Genomic DNA, 17,970 nt, shown 5'->3' with positions numbered 1-17,970 from the left:
AGCTGACTGCTGTGGTTTTCACCCTTATTTGCACAAACTTAGTTTGCCTTTGAATTCTTTGGTTTGCTTGTACTAATAGAGTTAACCCAAATTCCAGATAGAGAACTGAAACAACAATAATGTCTCTTTTTAAGTTTTTTTATAAAGACTGGACTATCTCCTGGAAGATACACTTAAGTGAAACATGAGCTCTGAGCTCTACACAAGGCCATGGGGTGAACTTTATAGCATAGTTATATATACTGATTTATACCTACCTCTTGGTCAGTGTATAAATGACTGAATTACTCTAGCTACACATAAAATCTGAGAAATTTGTAAGGCTACCTTGAAATTTTTACAGCTACAATTAAAATCCATCTTTCAATTGCCTAATTTAGCACCTTTCTTGCCTGCTGAGAAGAACATTTTAAGCAGCAAGAGAATCTAAAATATTAGCTGCTGTCATGTCAAATATTAGTTCTTCCCCTGATCTGATCTTAATGTTTATCCCTCCTTTTTGAATGTTCCTAATTATTTCTGTCTTGTCTTAATTCTCACAAAACGCCCTAGATGTAGGCTTTATCATTTAGAATCAAAACTGCTCATTCAATTAGTGGTCTTGATTAATGTCCTTCAACTTTGCTGAGACACTTGTAACACATTATGAGGGGGAAACAAAGATTCTGTGTATGCTCCATCTCACTTGTGATACTCCTGAGCCTGGAGTATTTTTCAAGCTCTGTGTCAGATAGTTAGACTTTTTTTTTTTTTTTAATAGTCCTAAATCTTAAAAGCATTATGAGAGGCATTAGGCAAAATTTTGTTATTTAAGTGTGCTTCATATGAGAGTAGAACTCAAGTACTGTCCATCTAACAGCTCAAGAGAAAAACAATGTTATTCCATATGAGACCTGAAGCAGGACAGACTTAATTTCAAAGTCATGTGGGAGGACTGCCTTTGAGAAATAAAAAAAAGGCTGCTACACATTTGATGTACTTTTTCTTGGCTCAGTAACCCCTAATTCCTGTTAATATCAGAAAAGATTTGAGGTACATTTGCAGAGCAAAACTAACCTGTGTTTCAACATATTCCCTACTGAAGTCTACATGAGTTATTTCAGTAACTCCAGGAAACCAGAATTGAATCACTGGCTTAGCCAGAATTCATTCAGATCTGACTCCCAATTCATTAAACAACATGACACAGAACACTCCTCACAACAGAACAAAGTCCATTCCAGTGACAAAACTACCCTTCAAAAGCCATTGTTTTAAAGATTAAATCCGTGGTACATGGACTCTGTGGAGACTCACCTCTCTCTTCCTTCAAAGCAGAAAGCAAAGCTGTCTATAGATACAAATGCAAGTGCATATGCATGTACATAAATACATGGATATAAACACATTAATCTAAATGTTTATCTAGATATGTAGTCTAAAAGTATAAACACAGGCATTCATAAATAGATGAATGAACTATACCTCATGAAGAAGGAGTTCTGTCTTTCCAGGATGCAGGTCAAATGCATTGCCATTTCTTGTTCTTCATAGTACCAGGATCTGTGTCCAGGGCCTTGATTTTGTGCCAAAGGATCCCTGAAACCAAGAGGGTAGATGAGCTGTAGTACAGACCCCATGTGCTAGCTTTAGCAGTAATTAAAGGTAATCACACAAGGCAACTATGAATACATTTTGCTAAAACAATTGCTGGGAAGTTCTAAAAATTAATGCTTTAGCTGCACTTCTGCTCAGGAGCCATAAAGGGGATCTTTGTCTTTTAGCTTTACAGCACTCACAGAAAAAGGAAAAGACTCTCTTTTATGGTTCTGAGTCAGTCTTTTTCTTACTAACATATGGCCCCATTTTTTCCAGGTTCTTTAAGCAAGTTGTAAACATAAACTTTGAGGCACATGGCATTTGATTAATGAAGAGTTTAATTTGCCTAGTATAAAAGATCCACATAGGTTATATAAAAATATTACATTATTTTTGTAGTTTGAGGGTATCCATTGAGGAAAACAGAACTGTTTCCCTGGGGTCCATTTAACTCTGTTTTTTTCTAATTAGAAAACTGAAAATACAATATGCATAACTCACATTATCAGGGCTCTCTTTGGACTGATGTGTATCATTCCTCCTGCTTCCTCAGGAACTTTTTATTCATTTCCTAATTAAGTTTTTTTTTTTTTTTCCTTTAAGGTTTCTGACAGGTGTGACTCCATCTTTGTTAATGGCAAGGAAATGAAAAGCAAAGTGGATACTATTGTTAACTTCACTTACCAGCATTTTACCACGCAGCTAGAAGTGACGGTCTGGGTGCCACGGCTCCCGCTGCAGATCGAGATCTCTGACACAGAGCTGAGCCAGATCAAAGGCTGGAGGATACCTGTCACTGCCAACAAGAGGTATGTGTTCAGCACTGGCACACTCCAGACACATGCCCAGGGCCTCTGACTTTAGAAAACAACACTTTTTTAGAGTATATTTCTCAGAATCTACACTCTCCTGTGTAACATTAGCTTTACACTCTGTCTTTGGCTTCATTAAAACATCCAAAAATGGTATCAGTGGGCTACGTTTAATCCTGATCTGTAGAGTTTAAGAGTCGGTGGCTTTGCCTGGAGCATTAATCAATTCCACACAATTGGAAATTGTATCATACGCTCCAGTATGCAAAAGTGAGGGAAAGGACCTGGACCTCTCACATCCTGTATGTAAGAGTGTGTGTGATATTTGACAGTGCTAAATAAAATAGGGCTGAAGAGGGAGTCAGGGCACTGGCAGGAGTATAAGGGCAAAGTTTGTGGCAGGAAGACATGTGGCAGGTGATGAATGAACCTATGCTAGCTGCTTGAAGTTACACTTACCTTACCTTTCTCTGTCTGTAATGTGCTCAGTGCTGCAGCACTCCCTTAGGGGCAGCTCCTACTAAAACCAGTGGGGCTTTTGCTGAGTAAAAGGTTGCAGGATTAGGCTACTGATGTTTATTGTAGGAGTAAACTTTCAGCAGCTCACTCAGTGTGTTAAGACATTCAGCTGTGGTTAATGGTCGTGGACATTCTGATTCTAAACCCATTACACACAATGCTGGAAATCTACCCCCCGGTGTCTCGTTCTGATTTATTTGGCCAGCTGAAATAAAGATAATGGCTCGAGAGTCTGCTCTGTTTGCAGGCTGGCAAGTGGTGTGAGTTTGCTGCTGCTCAGATTGCATCTGAACTGCTGGCACATCTTCAGTGAGCATTTTCCATGAAGGGATGAAGAGAAAGTATGGATGCTGTATCATTCCCCAGAACTGCAGCTGGTAGTTTATGACATTGTGTGTGTCAGCAGCCCATGCCTGTGTGAACAAGAAATGCATTTTCTCTTGTTTTATGGAACATTCGTGTGGATGTTTTTAACTTTGGAGGTATTCTAAATCAATAGGCAATCTAGGACTAACATCAGTTGTGGTCAGTCTGACATTTACTTTGTACATAAGGTTTTTACATTTCCTTTATCTTTAGATTTAAATGAGTTTTACCTGAGATTTAGTGGCTTTTCCTTTAATTTTGTAAAATTTTTGTCTTTAGTTTTTCATCTGCTTATACCTCCACCTCCTTCATAACTCTATGGTTCCCAGTAATTAAACACCAGGGAGTTTTTATGATGAGTTTTGTAGAACTGTGACCTGAAGTACACAAGACATTTGCACTGCAGTCAGGAGCTGCAGGTTGGTTTCCTGAATCCCCCTCCAGTGATAGATCCCAAAGGCCACATTTGCTTACTCTGAACAATGGCTCAGCTTGTAATTCTTCACAGTGCCCTCCTGGTGTGGGTAATGCTGGACAGTGGAAGGTCGTCATGTGGGATTCCTGAGAACAGGTTTTAGAGAGAGATAAGAATGCTTTACTCTTTAAAAAAAACAACAAACCCCAAATCCAAGCATTTCCCAGCAGGATTAGTAGCCATTGCACTGTACTGCTCCAAATTCATTTTCCTGTTAAGAGCCAGTTTCCATGCAGTCTCCATGAGGTTTTTGATATCTTTCCTCAAAGAAAACCAATTTGAAAAGAAGAGGGCATCTAACTCTGGGATTCTTCTGAAAGCCCCTGTAACAGGCTTAGGCAGTCTTTAATTTAGGGTCAGCTCCACGTGGCCTACAGGTCAGCTGAAACTGGGTCACTGTCCTCAGGTTTAGTCATGGAAGGACTCTAATGTGTCTTCCTCACTTCCAAGCTCACCACAGACAAGACACTTTTCTACTCTCCTTCTATCCACTGTGGTTGGTATTTTCACACCACTCCATTCTCAGCAAGAACTAAACAGTGCTATGAAGTAGTTCATCAATACCCAGAAGGTAAAATGTTTGAGCATTTCTTACAGGGGCTGCACAGAGACACTTCAGCAACCTCTGAACCTTCTTCCTTCCTCTCCCCTGGCTCCCCCCACTGCCTCGTTCCTGCATGCTCAGCGTGGTTGGGCTGCTGCAGTTGTCTGAGGGGCTGAGCCAGATGGCAAAATATAACTGGGTTTACAATAATCTTTTAAATGTTTTTATTGGTGCTGTTGACAAAATAAATGCTTGTGAAACTACTGCCTCAGCATGGCTGTTCTTCATCTCACTATATCTGCTTCTATTTCAGGCCTGAAAAAGTGTTTATATGACCCAATTCACATCTGTTCTTTCCAATGATGTTTGTTGATTTAATAAAATGTATTATTTCTCCCTATAAACCCTGTCATGTTTGTAATTATAAAATACATGTGATTACAGACATGTTTGTTTACTTAACATCTCGAATAATTGCCACAAAGCAATGAAAGAGACAGAGTCTTGACAAACATTTCACAAGTGCCACATGCCTAGCTCAGTTGGAACTGTGTTGGCTTTCACCTGGGTTGAACTGCTGTATGAGCAGGAATTTGCTATAGGAACAGAAAGAAGCAGCAGGCTGCTTTTATGTTAGAAACTGGGAAAAAAAATAGTCTCCCTTGTGCAAGACCAGTAACAATTTACCAGATCAGCCTGTAAATATATGGCAAACTTTTATTATTCTCCAGAGGAGAGCTTGATCTATGGTGTGTGCTACTGCAGATACAGAGTGCCTCCCTTTCCAGATGAAAGTCAGCTCCATGGATCAGCTCATGACTAATGCATGGTACATGGTCCTCCAACTAGCCTGGGCCAACAGAAACTCTGCTCCTGCAATGGGCTGCAAAAAAGCCCACAATCTCAGCAAACAAAAGGTGTATATTTAAATTAAAGTCAAATATTAGAGTGTAGAAGAGGTCCAGGCAGACTCTGCTAGTCTAACAAGAACATTTATTTTGATTCTTCATGCACCTGCAAAATAACTACCTGCTTGTTGTAGTTCCTGCTCTAGCTCTATGCACATACATTTTCACAGGATGAGTGGCTTCAACTTGCATTGCTAGGAATTGCATGGTTAAAGTCCCACAGAACAAGCTGGAAACTTAAGTAAATATTTGCCACTGGGATAAGCATATTGTTTTCCTGAGGCTCCCAGGGAAGCAGACATCACACACTGTGACTCCAGCATATGCTTCAGGGTCAGGCACATGGATTACTGGCCTTTCCCCAGCATCCAGCCTTTCTGAAAAAGAGCTGACCAAGCCATTGCTAAATCATGGTGATTGCAAACCTCTGAGTAGAATAAACCTTCAAAACCTCCAAAACAGAGTGCAGCCAGCCATGGTTTTGCTCATCAATGGCAACCTGATGAGCAATCAGGTAGTGGCTCTGCCACAGACAGCAGCAGGAAAGTACAGGAAGAGATAAACTGCTTTAGTTAAAGCTGTGTGTGAATGCTGCCACACACACACACACAAGCCACACTTCAAGGTGCATTAAATGAAACTGGGTTCAAACCGTTCCCTTTGTGAAAAACAACATCCAGACAAAGCTTGAACACATTGTAAATTCATTCCTTTGGTTAATTGACTTTAATGTCCTATGGAGATAAGGCCATAGAGATTTTTGATAACAGGTAGACTGTATTTTCAAGATCTGTAAAGGTACCAAATTGCATTTGTTATTGAACTGTCAGTAGAGCTATCTGCAACTTATTTCTGTAGCTTCCACTAAATCAGTTTCTAGTGGCTTGTATTTTGTATACAAAATAGATACTGTTTTCAATTAGGGCTGTTGCAAATGTTTTTTAAATACATGACTCTTTTTAATGAGTATTTCAAATTCAAAACCAGCAAAAATGATTTCTTTAGGGGTTTTTTAAAAGAAAATTAACATCTGGCCCAAGAATGTGATGCCTGGTTTGAGAGTGGTGCAAATTAAAAGAGACATACTTAAACTGCTCACAGTGTCTGTAATAGAAAGCTGACAGATAGTGATTACATCAGTGCTAGCAGGCACCCTCGGAACAGGGCTGCTCTTTTAACTCAGTTCTCTGGCAAAGGCTTTCTCTGTGTGAAATGTAAATTAAATGTAATTCTGGCAACCTTGGTTCACTCCAGAAAAGCAAAATATCTTCCAAGCAAGTTTGCCAAGCAGCAGGGTGGAGGATAAGAAGTATTCTGAGAGCTATCCACAGCTAACCTTGGAGAGGACCAAGGGGGAAAAAAGCAAAATATACAGCAGTAGCTCATGTTCATGAGGACATGGCCTAAGAAGAAAATGAGCTCACTGCTTAACGGAGGATTTTAAGCCTACTGAAAACAGTTTTAAGTTTAAGATCTTAAAGTGGATCTCAAACATTTTGTTGTGCCCATGGAGACAAAACACTGAAATGCGCTTACTAACTGAATCATAGATTTGTGGCTTTGAAGAGGAAATGAAGGTAATTCGTTTAAAAAAAGAATGAACTAGAGCTGGTACAGCAGACTTGTAAAGCTCATACTGAAAATTCCAACACCTCACTTTTTACTTTGCACTCAGAAAGTGCCTTGCCCACAGTGGGGTAGGGATGCTGTTCTGATGTTCTCCATTTGCATGCAATAGAAACCATACATTTCTGAGGTGGGGTATACAAACACCTTTAAATGTTTTCATAACAAAATGGAGCCCTTAACCTTTGTTTGTTACATATACCAGAAAGAAAGAATTGGATTTGAATCATCTTTTTGTAGTCAGAAGTACTGGCTGCCCATACAGTCTGAAGGCAAGTAAGAAGGGCCAGAGTGCTCCCTCTGTGCCCTTGTCTCTGGTGGTGTTTCCTACAACTCATATTTTTTTACACACACAAAACCCAAAACGTTGTGCCAACTACCATTTACTTGAGGTCAAATGTATATACTCAGCTAACAGGTGATGCACTGAAAAGGTATTTCAGGTGTATTAGATTCTGTAACACCAGAACTTTCTATCATTTTGAAGAGCATAAGGGTTTTTCTTAGATATTTTTTCAGCTTACTGTTTGCCAGCTTTGTCATAAAACAAATTACAACAAAAGCAATTCTGTTTTGTAATAGTTACAGTTCAAAGCAGAAGATAAAGGAACACAGTAAACACAAAAATGCTTCCTAAAACACTGTGAAAAATAAGAGGCTGGCCCTGTATTTCCTACCCTTGCTATAGAGGTGGCTTTAGGCTCAATAAGTAAGTGAAGGAGGGAGGCAAATTATTTCTGAGCCATGAATTCCACAGCATGGGGGCATAATGAGTAAAAATGTGACCACCTGGTGGTTAATACCTGACTTGAAAGAGACAAGAAAATTCATGTGTTTGTCCCAAGGAGTAAACAATAGCAAAAAAAAAAAAAAAAGGACAACAAAAACCTAAACCCAAAGAAGGGAAACTGGGTTTAAAAGCAGACAAAATTCTGTGAGGTGTGACAGAACTGCTCGCATGTACAAATCACTGTGAGCCCTTACATAAGGCTTATGAAAGCTGATATTTTGTCACAGCTTATATTTTGTAAGGGGGACAGACAGTTAGAAAATGATAAAGAAAACGTGTTTAATGCTGCAGTTGTTTCTATGGGGTGAGTAGCTGATGTCCCAAGTGGTAACTTGAAGTGCCTCACTAGGCTTTTTGGAAGCCTTGTGTGGTCCTGACGTGACCAAATATACCACACACCTGCATCAAGTCTGTGAGATTTAGGGTGAATCGTGGTATATTTCTTAAATGCAGAGAGGGCTTAAAGAACCTGTGAGACAGAGATGTGGGCTAAGGTGGAGTGGCATTATCTAAGCAGGGAATCCTTAGTAACTTACACATCCAAAATCAGAATTCCTGTTTCTCCCATGATAGCAAAGAATGATAATATTCATCTATTCAAAATACCATGCAAGTGAAGCTGTTACACAGCAGCTAACCAACCCGGATCTATTTACAGGCCTACCCGTGACAGTGAGGATGAAGAAGATGATGAGAAAAAAGGAAGAGGTTGTACCCTCCAGTATCAGCACGCCATGGTGCGAGTTCTCACACAGTTTGTAGCTGAATCATCTGAGTTTGGAGGCCACTTGACCTATATGCTAGGCTCTGAGTGGCAGTTTGACATCACTGACCTTGTGACTGATTTCATGAAGGTAGAAGAACCCAGGATTGCTCAGCTTCAAGATGGCCGAGTTCTGGTTGGTCGTGAGCATGGCATCACCACAGTCCAGGTACAGCCTCAGATGTGTCTGCAGCTTCTGTGGAGTCCTGGAGGCACAAACACAATAGCTAGTTAGCTTATAACATTAATTGCTCTCAGAAAAAATAAACAAAAAGAACAACAAAAAACAAGCTCAAAAAAAATTACATGCTAAACACAAAAGCAAGTCTGAATGCATTTTAATTTTTACTATTTGCACTGCCTTAAAATACTTCTAGGTGAAGCTTCTGAAGGGATTTATCCGTGTTAATGATACTGGAAACACAGTGAGATTTTCTAAACAGTGTGACAGGTTACATGATGCACACAACTAGCTTAATTCAAGTGGGACCTGATGAACCTAGCTGTTGGGAAATTTTGCCAAAGATCTACATGCATCTATGCTTAAACATCTTGGAATAATCAGTCTCTTTATGTTCACAAAATGAAACACAAAAAATGGACACAGAATATTCAGAAACCTTTCAGAATGTTCATGTTCACCACCTGTGTCTCTGTCCAGCTTCATGTGTATTTCTTAATCAAAATAAGGAATAAAAGCATTGAGGTTCTTACTAACTGCAAACATCTGTCTTGGTCCAGTCACACCAAATTTCCTTTGTAAGCAACACAAAGAAACAGGTACTTTTAGGGCTCAGCTCCTTTCAGCTAAAACAAACATCACGCAGAGGTCAAGGGATTTCTGAAGTGACTATAAAAGAGCAGAAGGCAACTACACTGTAGATGGCTGATGTTATTTTTGACAAATTGCTCCTCAAATATTTTGGTCTTGAATGAGCTGTTTCTGGCATCAGTAGAAAGATGACTGTCTCCTTCTAAGCATGTCAGAAACGAGGTCTTAGAGCAAACTGACAGGACTGTTTTGGCATTAGAAAGTGCAGATAGGCCCTCAGTGGGATTTTCAAAGTCCTTTTGCAAATCTCACTGTCATTTCATTTAGGTCCTCTGTCCCTATAAAGGCATCAGGCCAAGTTCCTATCAGCCAGGCTTTGTACACTTACTTTTTTCCTTATTGAATTTCAGCATGGATCAGTGTCTTACAGTATGTCTTGTGCTATGCTGCATTCGGAGGAGGTTTTATGGAACACATAAAAGTGACCTTTTTTTGAAAACCAAATCCATTTAGTTAAATCTGTACTCCACTGTTGAGATGAAGCTGCAATTTTGAAGTAGTTGGATGTTTTATGACATTATTTTTGTAAATAAAGTAATATAGCAGCAAACGAGTGGCATGTCATGGGGGAAACATCAGTTCTAGTTTACAATGGGATGTGACAAACCTGAGATTAATCTGAAGTGTTATGCTGATTAGTATAATCTTGCTTTACAACACAGTTAGTTGCTGTTTCATGCAAGTTGTTTGATTTCTCTTTCAAGGTTCTGTCACCTCTTTCGGATTCCATCTTGGCAGAGAAGACAGTGATAGTTCTAGATGACCGTGTAACCATTACAGATCTAGGAGTACAATTAGTTTCAGGCTTGTCTCTCTCCTTACAAATCAGCAAAGGAAATAAGAGAGCTCTTGTTTCTACCACCTCTGCATATGATATCCTTCATACTCCAAAACAGGTATGATCCAAAATACTATATAGAATGAATTTGCTTACTGTGCTTTGTCAGAAGCTGGAGAAGAGCCACTTGCTGTACTTTTTAGGCAGCACATATAATGTATGGCTGTGTGAAAAGCAGTAACTACACACAGTAAAGGCTGCTCATCTTACTGACCAACTCCTATAAGGTGGAAACACCCACACAGAATGACAACTGAACTCTTCATAACTAGTATGGAGACCTGCACAACACAGGATGTCATGGACATACCTGTGCATGCGTAATGTACACCTTTTCTATGGGAAAATACAGCTTAGCTATGTAAGCAGAGGGAGAAACCCCATACCTTGATAGTCTCACAAAGTCAGTGCAGCCAAAAGGACCTCTTGGCTGCATGCACAGAAGTTTTCATGATCTGTGTTGCTGAAATCTGATGAGTTTGTGCTTACTTTGAACTGTATCATCTGAGGAATTCAATAGCTTTTGACGAGACGACAGAATTAAGTACGTATGTCTTTATTTATTGTATTCATTATAGAATTGAGAGTTCCCTAGAGAAAGTGTGACTATCATTTAGCACTAGCAATTTGCAGTAACAAGACAAACCATTTTGGCCAAATAATCCTTTAAAAACGGCATTTTGGTGAGTGTTTCTCTAGTTTCCAGAAAGGACTACAATCACATTTGTGTATTTCACATAATCTTGTATATTTGAAAGCATCGCAGAAAATTTAAAATTCTTCTGCTTCTCGCTTCAGACTGAAAAAAGAATTGTCAGCTTTTTTTCATGCATCTTTTATTAAATTTAGATGGCTGTGTCTTTGATAGTTCCCGAAGATGAGATAAATGCCTAAGCCTAGAGAACACAAACCTGCAAGAGGAAAATGAGAAGTGAAGCAGATATTTTGATTTTCTTTTAAAAAACAGAACAAAACAAAATAAACCAAAGTTAAACTGTGTATTTATTCTGCCATTATCAAACAGATTTTAACAACTGAATATCTGATATGCGCTCTCTTACCTTTCCCATTGTTTGTTTTTCTCATTCCCTTTCCCCCCAGGAAGCCATAGTCAGTGCTTGGATTTTGTTCAGTGATGGGTCAGTGACACCATTAGATATCTATGACTCCAAGGACTTCTCCATCACCATCACTTCACTGGATGAGATGGTAGTGTCTGCACACCAAAACCTTCAGTCCAAATGGCCTGGGGTCGTGGCGGAAGGGGATGGGCAAGGACCTTTGATTAAAATTGAAATGGTCATCAGTGAGACGTGTCAGAAGACTAAGAGGAAGAGCATTCTGGCTGTTGGGAAAGGAAGTGTAAAAGTGAAGTTTGGTCAAAAAGATTCTGACCAAAAAGGAAGCTCTAATGACATAGATGATGTGGATAGAGATTTTAAAAGCCATGTGAGCAATTCTATAGAGAAACCTGCAGAACAAGAGAGGACAGCACAAGAATGGTCCAAGAACCACGAGGACGTGTCCAGTTATGAGGACAATGCAAACAAAAGCACAACTTTCATGTCTCCCCTTGATCAGGAGTCCCTGGAGGATGGCCAGCTCCAGAATAGCCCAACTGCCTTCACAGGTTTCCCTGCACAAGTAGAAATACCAGGAGAAAACAATCCCAGCGATCTCACATTGACTTCAAGAGGATTAACAGATCTGGAGATTGGCATGTATGCCCTGCTCTGTGTGTTCTGCCTAGCAATCTTGGTCTTTTTGATTAACTGCGTGGCGTTTGCTTGGAAGTACAGGCATAAAAGGTTTGCTGTGAGTGAGCAAGGCAACATCCCCCATTCCCATGATTGGGTCTGGCTTGGAAATGAGGTTGAACTGCTGGAAAACCCAGTTGACATTTCGCTCCCATCAGAGGAGTGCACCACCATGATCGACAGAGGAATGCAGTTTGAAGAAAGCAACTTTCTCCTTAATGGGAGTTCTCAGAAGACTCTTCATAATCATATCCTCAGATCTTCTGAGTACCTTTGTGAAAAAGAAGTTAAAAGTGAACCTATAAATCCTTCTGGGCCAAAGCAGAAGCGAGTAAAGTTCACTTCATATACAACAATACTGCCGGAGGATGGAGGCCCCTACACCAACTCAATTCTATTTGACAGTGATGACAATATTAAATGGGTATGCCAAGATATGAATCTTGGTGATTCCAAGGAACTTAGGGACTATATGGAAAGACTGCAAGACAATATGTAAAACTACTTTCTTATGTTTGTAATCACCTTTATGCCTTCTGTTTATGGATGGTGGAGCAGTCAGTCCAGTCAGCAATAGGAACAAGACAGTCCAACCTTGGAGTTACTGAGATGATAACCTGGTATCACTGAGCAGGTACAAGAGGCTGGCTGAGTTAAACCTGTTTCACCACAAACCAGGATGTGCCCCTAAAACAGCTACCTGTAGGTGTTGGAGGTGTCACACACCATGGCTGTTTTTGTATACTGCCTGGTACTAGCAAAATGCTAATACAACTACGCTCAGACTCAGAGGAGACTTCATTTGTCTGTCATCTCTCATGATAAATGGTGAATCAGAAAAGAAAGGGATATTTGTTTGCATTGATTTTTCTAGTCGTCGTCCTTTGTAAAGCACAGTGAACATTTCTTGCTTATGGCCTGAAAGGAGGCTTACTGTAAAAGGGATCTGAATTAATCTAATTTTATTGCCTATGTGCAATGCAGCCAAGTAGTCTTATTATTTTTTACAGATACAAAACCCCCCATGTGGTTAATTTCCTTTCCGATTGTTATGAATTTTATTTGACTTAGGGAACATTAACTATTTTCTTTGAAGGTTTTTTTTTCGTTGTACCAAAGTGCAGTACAGTAATATTTATAATGGTTTAAGTTTTCTGTTCATCTGCATCAGCCCCTAGAGATACCTCCTTCATCACTGATCATCTTCTTTCCCTTGGGTATATGGGTCGTTAGTATTTGCAACATAGAAAGGTGTTAGAACTCTTACTGGGAAAGGGTTGTATCTTCTTACAGGGAATTGTAAATACAATAATAAACCCTGGAAAATAAAAACCAAGGAGTAGCCCTGGGTTTACTTTTGTCATTGCTAACATGAAAAAGTAACCTGCAACAAAACAGCACATGCTTCAAAGGAAAGTGCTTTGTTGAAACAGCAGCTTGGGTGACTATACATCCTTATCAGAATGAGAAAGGCAAATGAAGTATTGAAATGCATAGAACGGGAAGGAGATTTCCTGGCAAATAAGCAAAGGCTTGGAGTCACTGGTACTCTGTACTAATCAGCACACTGATGGAAGAGTTTAGCAGGACAAAGAAATCCATACTCAACGGTTAATAACCCAGACCTTGTCTAAAACATCTCTGACCTAAGGCTGGTAGAGAGAAAAACTTTTTGCCATGTTTCACTTAAAAAGGAAGAATGAAAGAAAAGACACACTAGGCACATTATAAAATGACTGCTCCCAATTTTAACAAGGCAAACATGCTGGAGATTCAGATCTGTCATTTCACATGCATTACATGTACATTTTTACTGAAGGATGACTGCAATAAGTTGAAAATTACAGTTAGAAAAATACTGACTCTACATAATACTTAACAAAACCAACAAAGCACATCTTCTTGTGATGGATCCCGTGCAATAAACACAATATCCAAATTACAACTTCCTTGCAAACTGTCATTCCCATATTTTAGGTAGATCAAGATGGGATTTAAATTTTATGATTCAGTTATGACATTAGAACAGACCAGACAACCTTAATTGTGGAAAATTCTGCATTTGGATCATAATCCACAACTGGTCACAGGTTTAGTATAACTGCTCAAAACAGAAGAATTTCAGTGGTGAGACTAGAAAGTGAGGGCACCAGGCTTATAAAAGTGACTAGAGACTTATGTTTGCTGGCACTGAACTGCATAGGGAGGGGATGGCAGCTCTTATAACCTAATTTTAGGTAGAGAAAGTAATAGGCCACAGAGATGCTTCTGTTTCATAAGGGATGCAGCACTTGTGCATCAAATGAAATCTTGGGTTATTTAATAAACATTCTCTCCTCTTTAAACGATCCAGACCTCATAAAAGCATAATAATTTCTACTCTAATCCTTATCACTAACATAAAAATCCCTTTTTATAATTTGACATCTCTTCCCAACACATTATTTTGTATTTGGCCCAACCATAAATGAAGTGTATTGTTTACACAAGAGTAAATATGAGTATAAACCAACCACAACTAAATCTAGTATTGAAATCAGATGAAACAACTTCCTGAAGGTAGCTGCAGAGGGCAACCACACAACTGGTGTAATGAATGCATATAATAGAAACACAGAATGGTTTGGGGTGGAAGGGACCTTAAGGACCATCTAGATCCACCCTCCCCCCCCCCAGCATGGGCAGTGACACCTTCCACCAGACCAGGTTGCTCCAAGCCCCATCCAACCTGCCCTTCAACACTTCAAAGGATGGGGCAGCCACAGCTTCCCAGGGCAACCTGTGCCAGGGTCTCACCACACTCACAGTGAAGACTTTCCTCCTAATGTCTAACCTCAACCTCTCCTCTTCCAGTTTAAAGCTATTACCTGTCACTACAAGCCCTTGTAAAAAGTCCCTCCCTAGCTTTCCTGTAGCCCCTCTTCAGGTACTGGAAAGCCACTGTAAGTTCTCCCTGGAGCCTTCTCCAGACTGAACAACCCCAACTCTCTCAGCCTGTCTCTATAGCAGAGGTGATCCAGCCCTTTGATCATCTTTGTGGCCTTCCCCTGGACTCACCCCAAGAACTTTATGTTCTTGTGTTGTGGGTTCCAGAACAAGACACAGTGCTCCAGGTGGGGTCTCGTGAGAGTGGAGTGGAGGGGAAGAATCACCTCCCTTGACTTGATGGCCACCAGTTCACCAGCGAAACTATGATCTCACAGCACTGGACTCCCAGACCCATGTTTTCACTGTGGCCCCTGTTCTGCTGAGTACACCAGCAGACGCTTAACTCCAAGCCCAGTTGGTGCCACAGAAGCACACTGAGAGCCAGCAGACTCAGAGCTGAGCTTAGCTGCTCTTCGCATTCAGCATGGTTGGGAAGTCATTCAGTGAAGTTCTACAGTAAAGTATTTAGCTGGCTCTGAATGTGGGGCTGCTTTAGAGTCAGGACTTTTGTAGCTATAGGCATCATACACATGTCTATCCCAAAGTTAAATTACAAATACAGCCCATTACAAAGGAGTTCACCCTCCACTGTGATCAGGTAAACAATGACATTAGATACAGCTGTCCACAAAAAGACCCTTCCCCAAATCTGGCAACGAGGCATGGAGAGTTATTCTACAACTGCATACAAACTTTCTTTCACATGTTGTTACATGAAAACTCTTACATGGAAAAATGGCAACATGAAAAACAAGAGGTGGGAAGAGAGAATTCTATTCTCAGTAAAACTGGGGTAACACCAATAAAGTGGAGTTGTTCTGGATTTGTGCTGCTTTAAGTACTTATGCTACTTTTTATAAAATTTATTTTAATATATGCGATGCAAAATATAGTTCAGAGTTGATCAGTTCTTTTTAATATCAAATTTTAGTTTTGAAATGATTACATACTTTAAGTAAATGTAATTTTAAATCCCACAATTTTCTGATTCTTCTGAATTTTTTAATTGCTCTTTTAAAGTATTTTCTTCACAGAATATATAATATTCTGCTTTGCTGTTAAATGAACAGCATTTATACATTGATAAAAGGAATCTCTGCTTTTGAGATTAAAAAGCAAAGGCAGTCAAATAATCAAAAGGCACAATATGGATGGATGCAGGAAAGTAGAATTGTCTACAAAAAGAAAATTGAAATTATAATGACAGATTAATTAGAATCAAGCTTCCGTAGGTGCCCAGGAAAAGCAACACCTGTAATTTAATATTGAGCAAGCAGCACATCTTACTTACAGCTTCTATAGAGAAGAGATTGTGAGCAAGTTTGTTTGCCTGCTGTCAAGGAAAGACACCATGCAGTATCAACACATGTACCAGGAGACACCCAGGAAAGATTCTGTAAGCCAAGAGTGGAATAACAGCACATGGGGAGTTTTTGAACTTGCAAAATCAAGCTGATGCCAGACCCACAGCTCTTCCACTCAGAGCTGAGTTACAGCAGCTGAACACTGGCATGCAGAGAATGGAGAAGCAAGAGCTTGTCCTCATCTGTGCAGAACTTTTTATTTAATGTGGCCATCACACCCAGCCTAGCTCCATGTGGCTTGTCTATGCCTTCCTTCCCATTTTAATAAGAACTTGGGAAACCAGTGTCCTGCTCTCCTCTTGATGTAGAACCACACAGATTCATGTTTTGAGCTGCTGTTTCTTAATTAGTATTGGGGAAGGTACAAGCAAATCTTACAGCCATATGACACAGGACAAACAGTCCATTACCTGATGGAAACCCGGTATTTCAAGGCAGAGTGCCCTAGGGATGAAAGCCCAATTTTTCAGAGCGGGTGTGCTCTTTTCTGAAATATAAATCATGTGCACTACATGGAAATACACTATAGTGTATTGTGAAATGAATACATTAATTGCTGAATCTATAACACTGAGTATGTATATACATCACACCTGAGATATTTATACAATATAATAAGTCTTAGATGTATAACATAATGAATTCTGTACAAAATAAACTGTAAGTTAAGACAATGAAAGAGGACTTTTATATCTGTGTAATGTGTATGCTGATTAAGTTCTTCAAGCCTCAGTTTTCATCTTTAAATGTGCCCTTTAAAAAAAAAAAAGTTTCTTATAGGAAGATGTCTGAAATACAGACTGCACCTTTCAGCAAAGAAGCACCTGAAAGACTGAAGGAAAACGATTCTGCTGGAGAAATAAACATCATGCTCATGTGATTCTTTCCTAAACTGACTAAACCATTTTGCATTTATAGTGGTCGAGGTGACCTGCAGATTGGGTTGAGGGTTCTGTACCACTGCCATGTGAACAGGATCACCACCACAGAGGTTGTTCATGTGCCTCCCTACTCAAAGCAACACAAATTACGTACTCCAAGGGTTTCACCCAACCTTCCCTGCAAATGGCCCTCTCTTCCTGCAGTGAGTGATCCTTTCCCAGCACCAAATGTAAAGAACAGATTAACATATTAAATTATCCTTGTCTTGCAAAGTACAGTAGAAATGTGTTTGGATTTAAAGGAAAAGGTAACAAACTTAATCTCTCCCTTTAGCTCTCCAGTGTGAATCATCATAGGTCAGATTTTTGATCCAGTGTTCTGAATTTCCTGATCCCAGTACAACCAGAGTCTCAAAATTACTAAGTGACCACTGACCTCATCACAAGAGCTAGGGAAGCATCTTGCTCATGCTGAAGCAGGAAACTGAGCCTCAGTTTTTAGGTTTTGCAGAGAGCCTTGGAGATGGTGGCAGACCTAGAAACAGACTCACATGAAACCTTCTAGGGTTATCAAACCTGCCACAGACAATACAGCACCAGACATCAGTGCTCAGGAGGTACCTCCATCCTCCTTTGGCTGTTTTCATCTAGACCTCATTTGAGATCTGACTGTACAAACTCACTGCAAAGGTTTGGGCTGCCTTGCTAATAGGAGCCAGTTAACATCACCTGAACAATTTAATGATCATGATTGTAATTTCTAGTGTACTGAAATGTGTTTTTATATAAAGTCAATTGGATGAATGGATTGAAAACTGTGATTTAGGAAGTGCTGCAGAGAACCTAAACTAATGTGCCTTGGGTACAATTTCCAGTTGGTCACCACTTAGCATTCTCAACAGTAAAGCAAGAAACATTTTTTATAAATGACACTTTTATTGGTTTTGGTACTGACAGTTAGATTTGGTCCCTATGTGACCATTGCTGTG

At 39.8% G+C, this 17,970-nt stretch overlaps 1 protein-coding gene across 2 annotated transcripts in view; it reads left to right on the top strand.

Moving 5' to 3' along the window:
* Positions 1-17,020, top strand: part of TMEM132B (transmembrane protein 132B) — a 226,095-nt gene extending 209,075 nt beyond the window's left edge. For both annotated transcript variants that reach the window (XM_051634326.1, XM_051634327.1), the window contains 4 exons: positions 2,182-2,387; positions 8,277-8,550; positions 9,918-10,109; positions 11,153-17,020. In XM_051634326.1, coding sequence (XP_051490286.1) covers positions 2,182-2,387; positions 8,277-8,550; positions 9,918-10,109; positions 11,153-12,307 — 1,827 coding nt within the window. In that variant the 3' untranslated portion in view covers positions 12,308-17,020. The remainder of the gene's footprint in view (positions 1-2,181; positions 2,388-8,276; positions 8,551-9,917; positions 10,110-11,152) is intronic.
* The last annotated feature ends 950 nt before the right edge of the window (positions 17,021-17,970 follow it).

The sequence above is a fragment of the Apus apus genome, chromosome 16, assembly GCF_020740795.1.
Source record: "Apus apus isolate bApuApu2 chromosome 16, bApuApu2.pri.cur, whole genome shotgun sequence".
NCBI classification, from domain to species: domain Eukaryota; kingdom Metazoa; phylum Chordata; class Aves; order Apodiformes; family Apodidae; genus Apus; species Apus apus.
The sequence above is the reverse complement of the archived record's forward strand: the minus strand, read 5'-3'. Positions and strand labels throughout refer to the sequence as shown.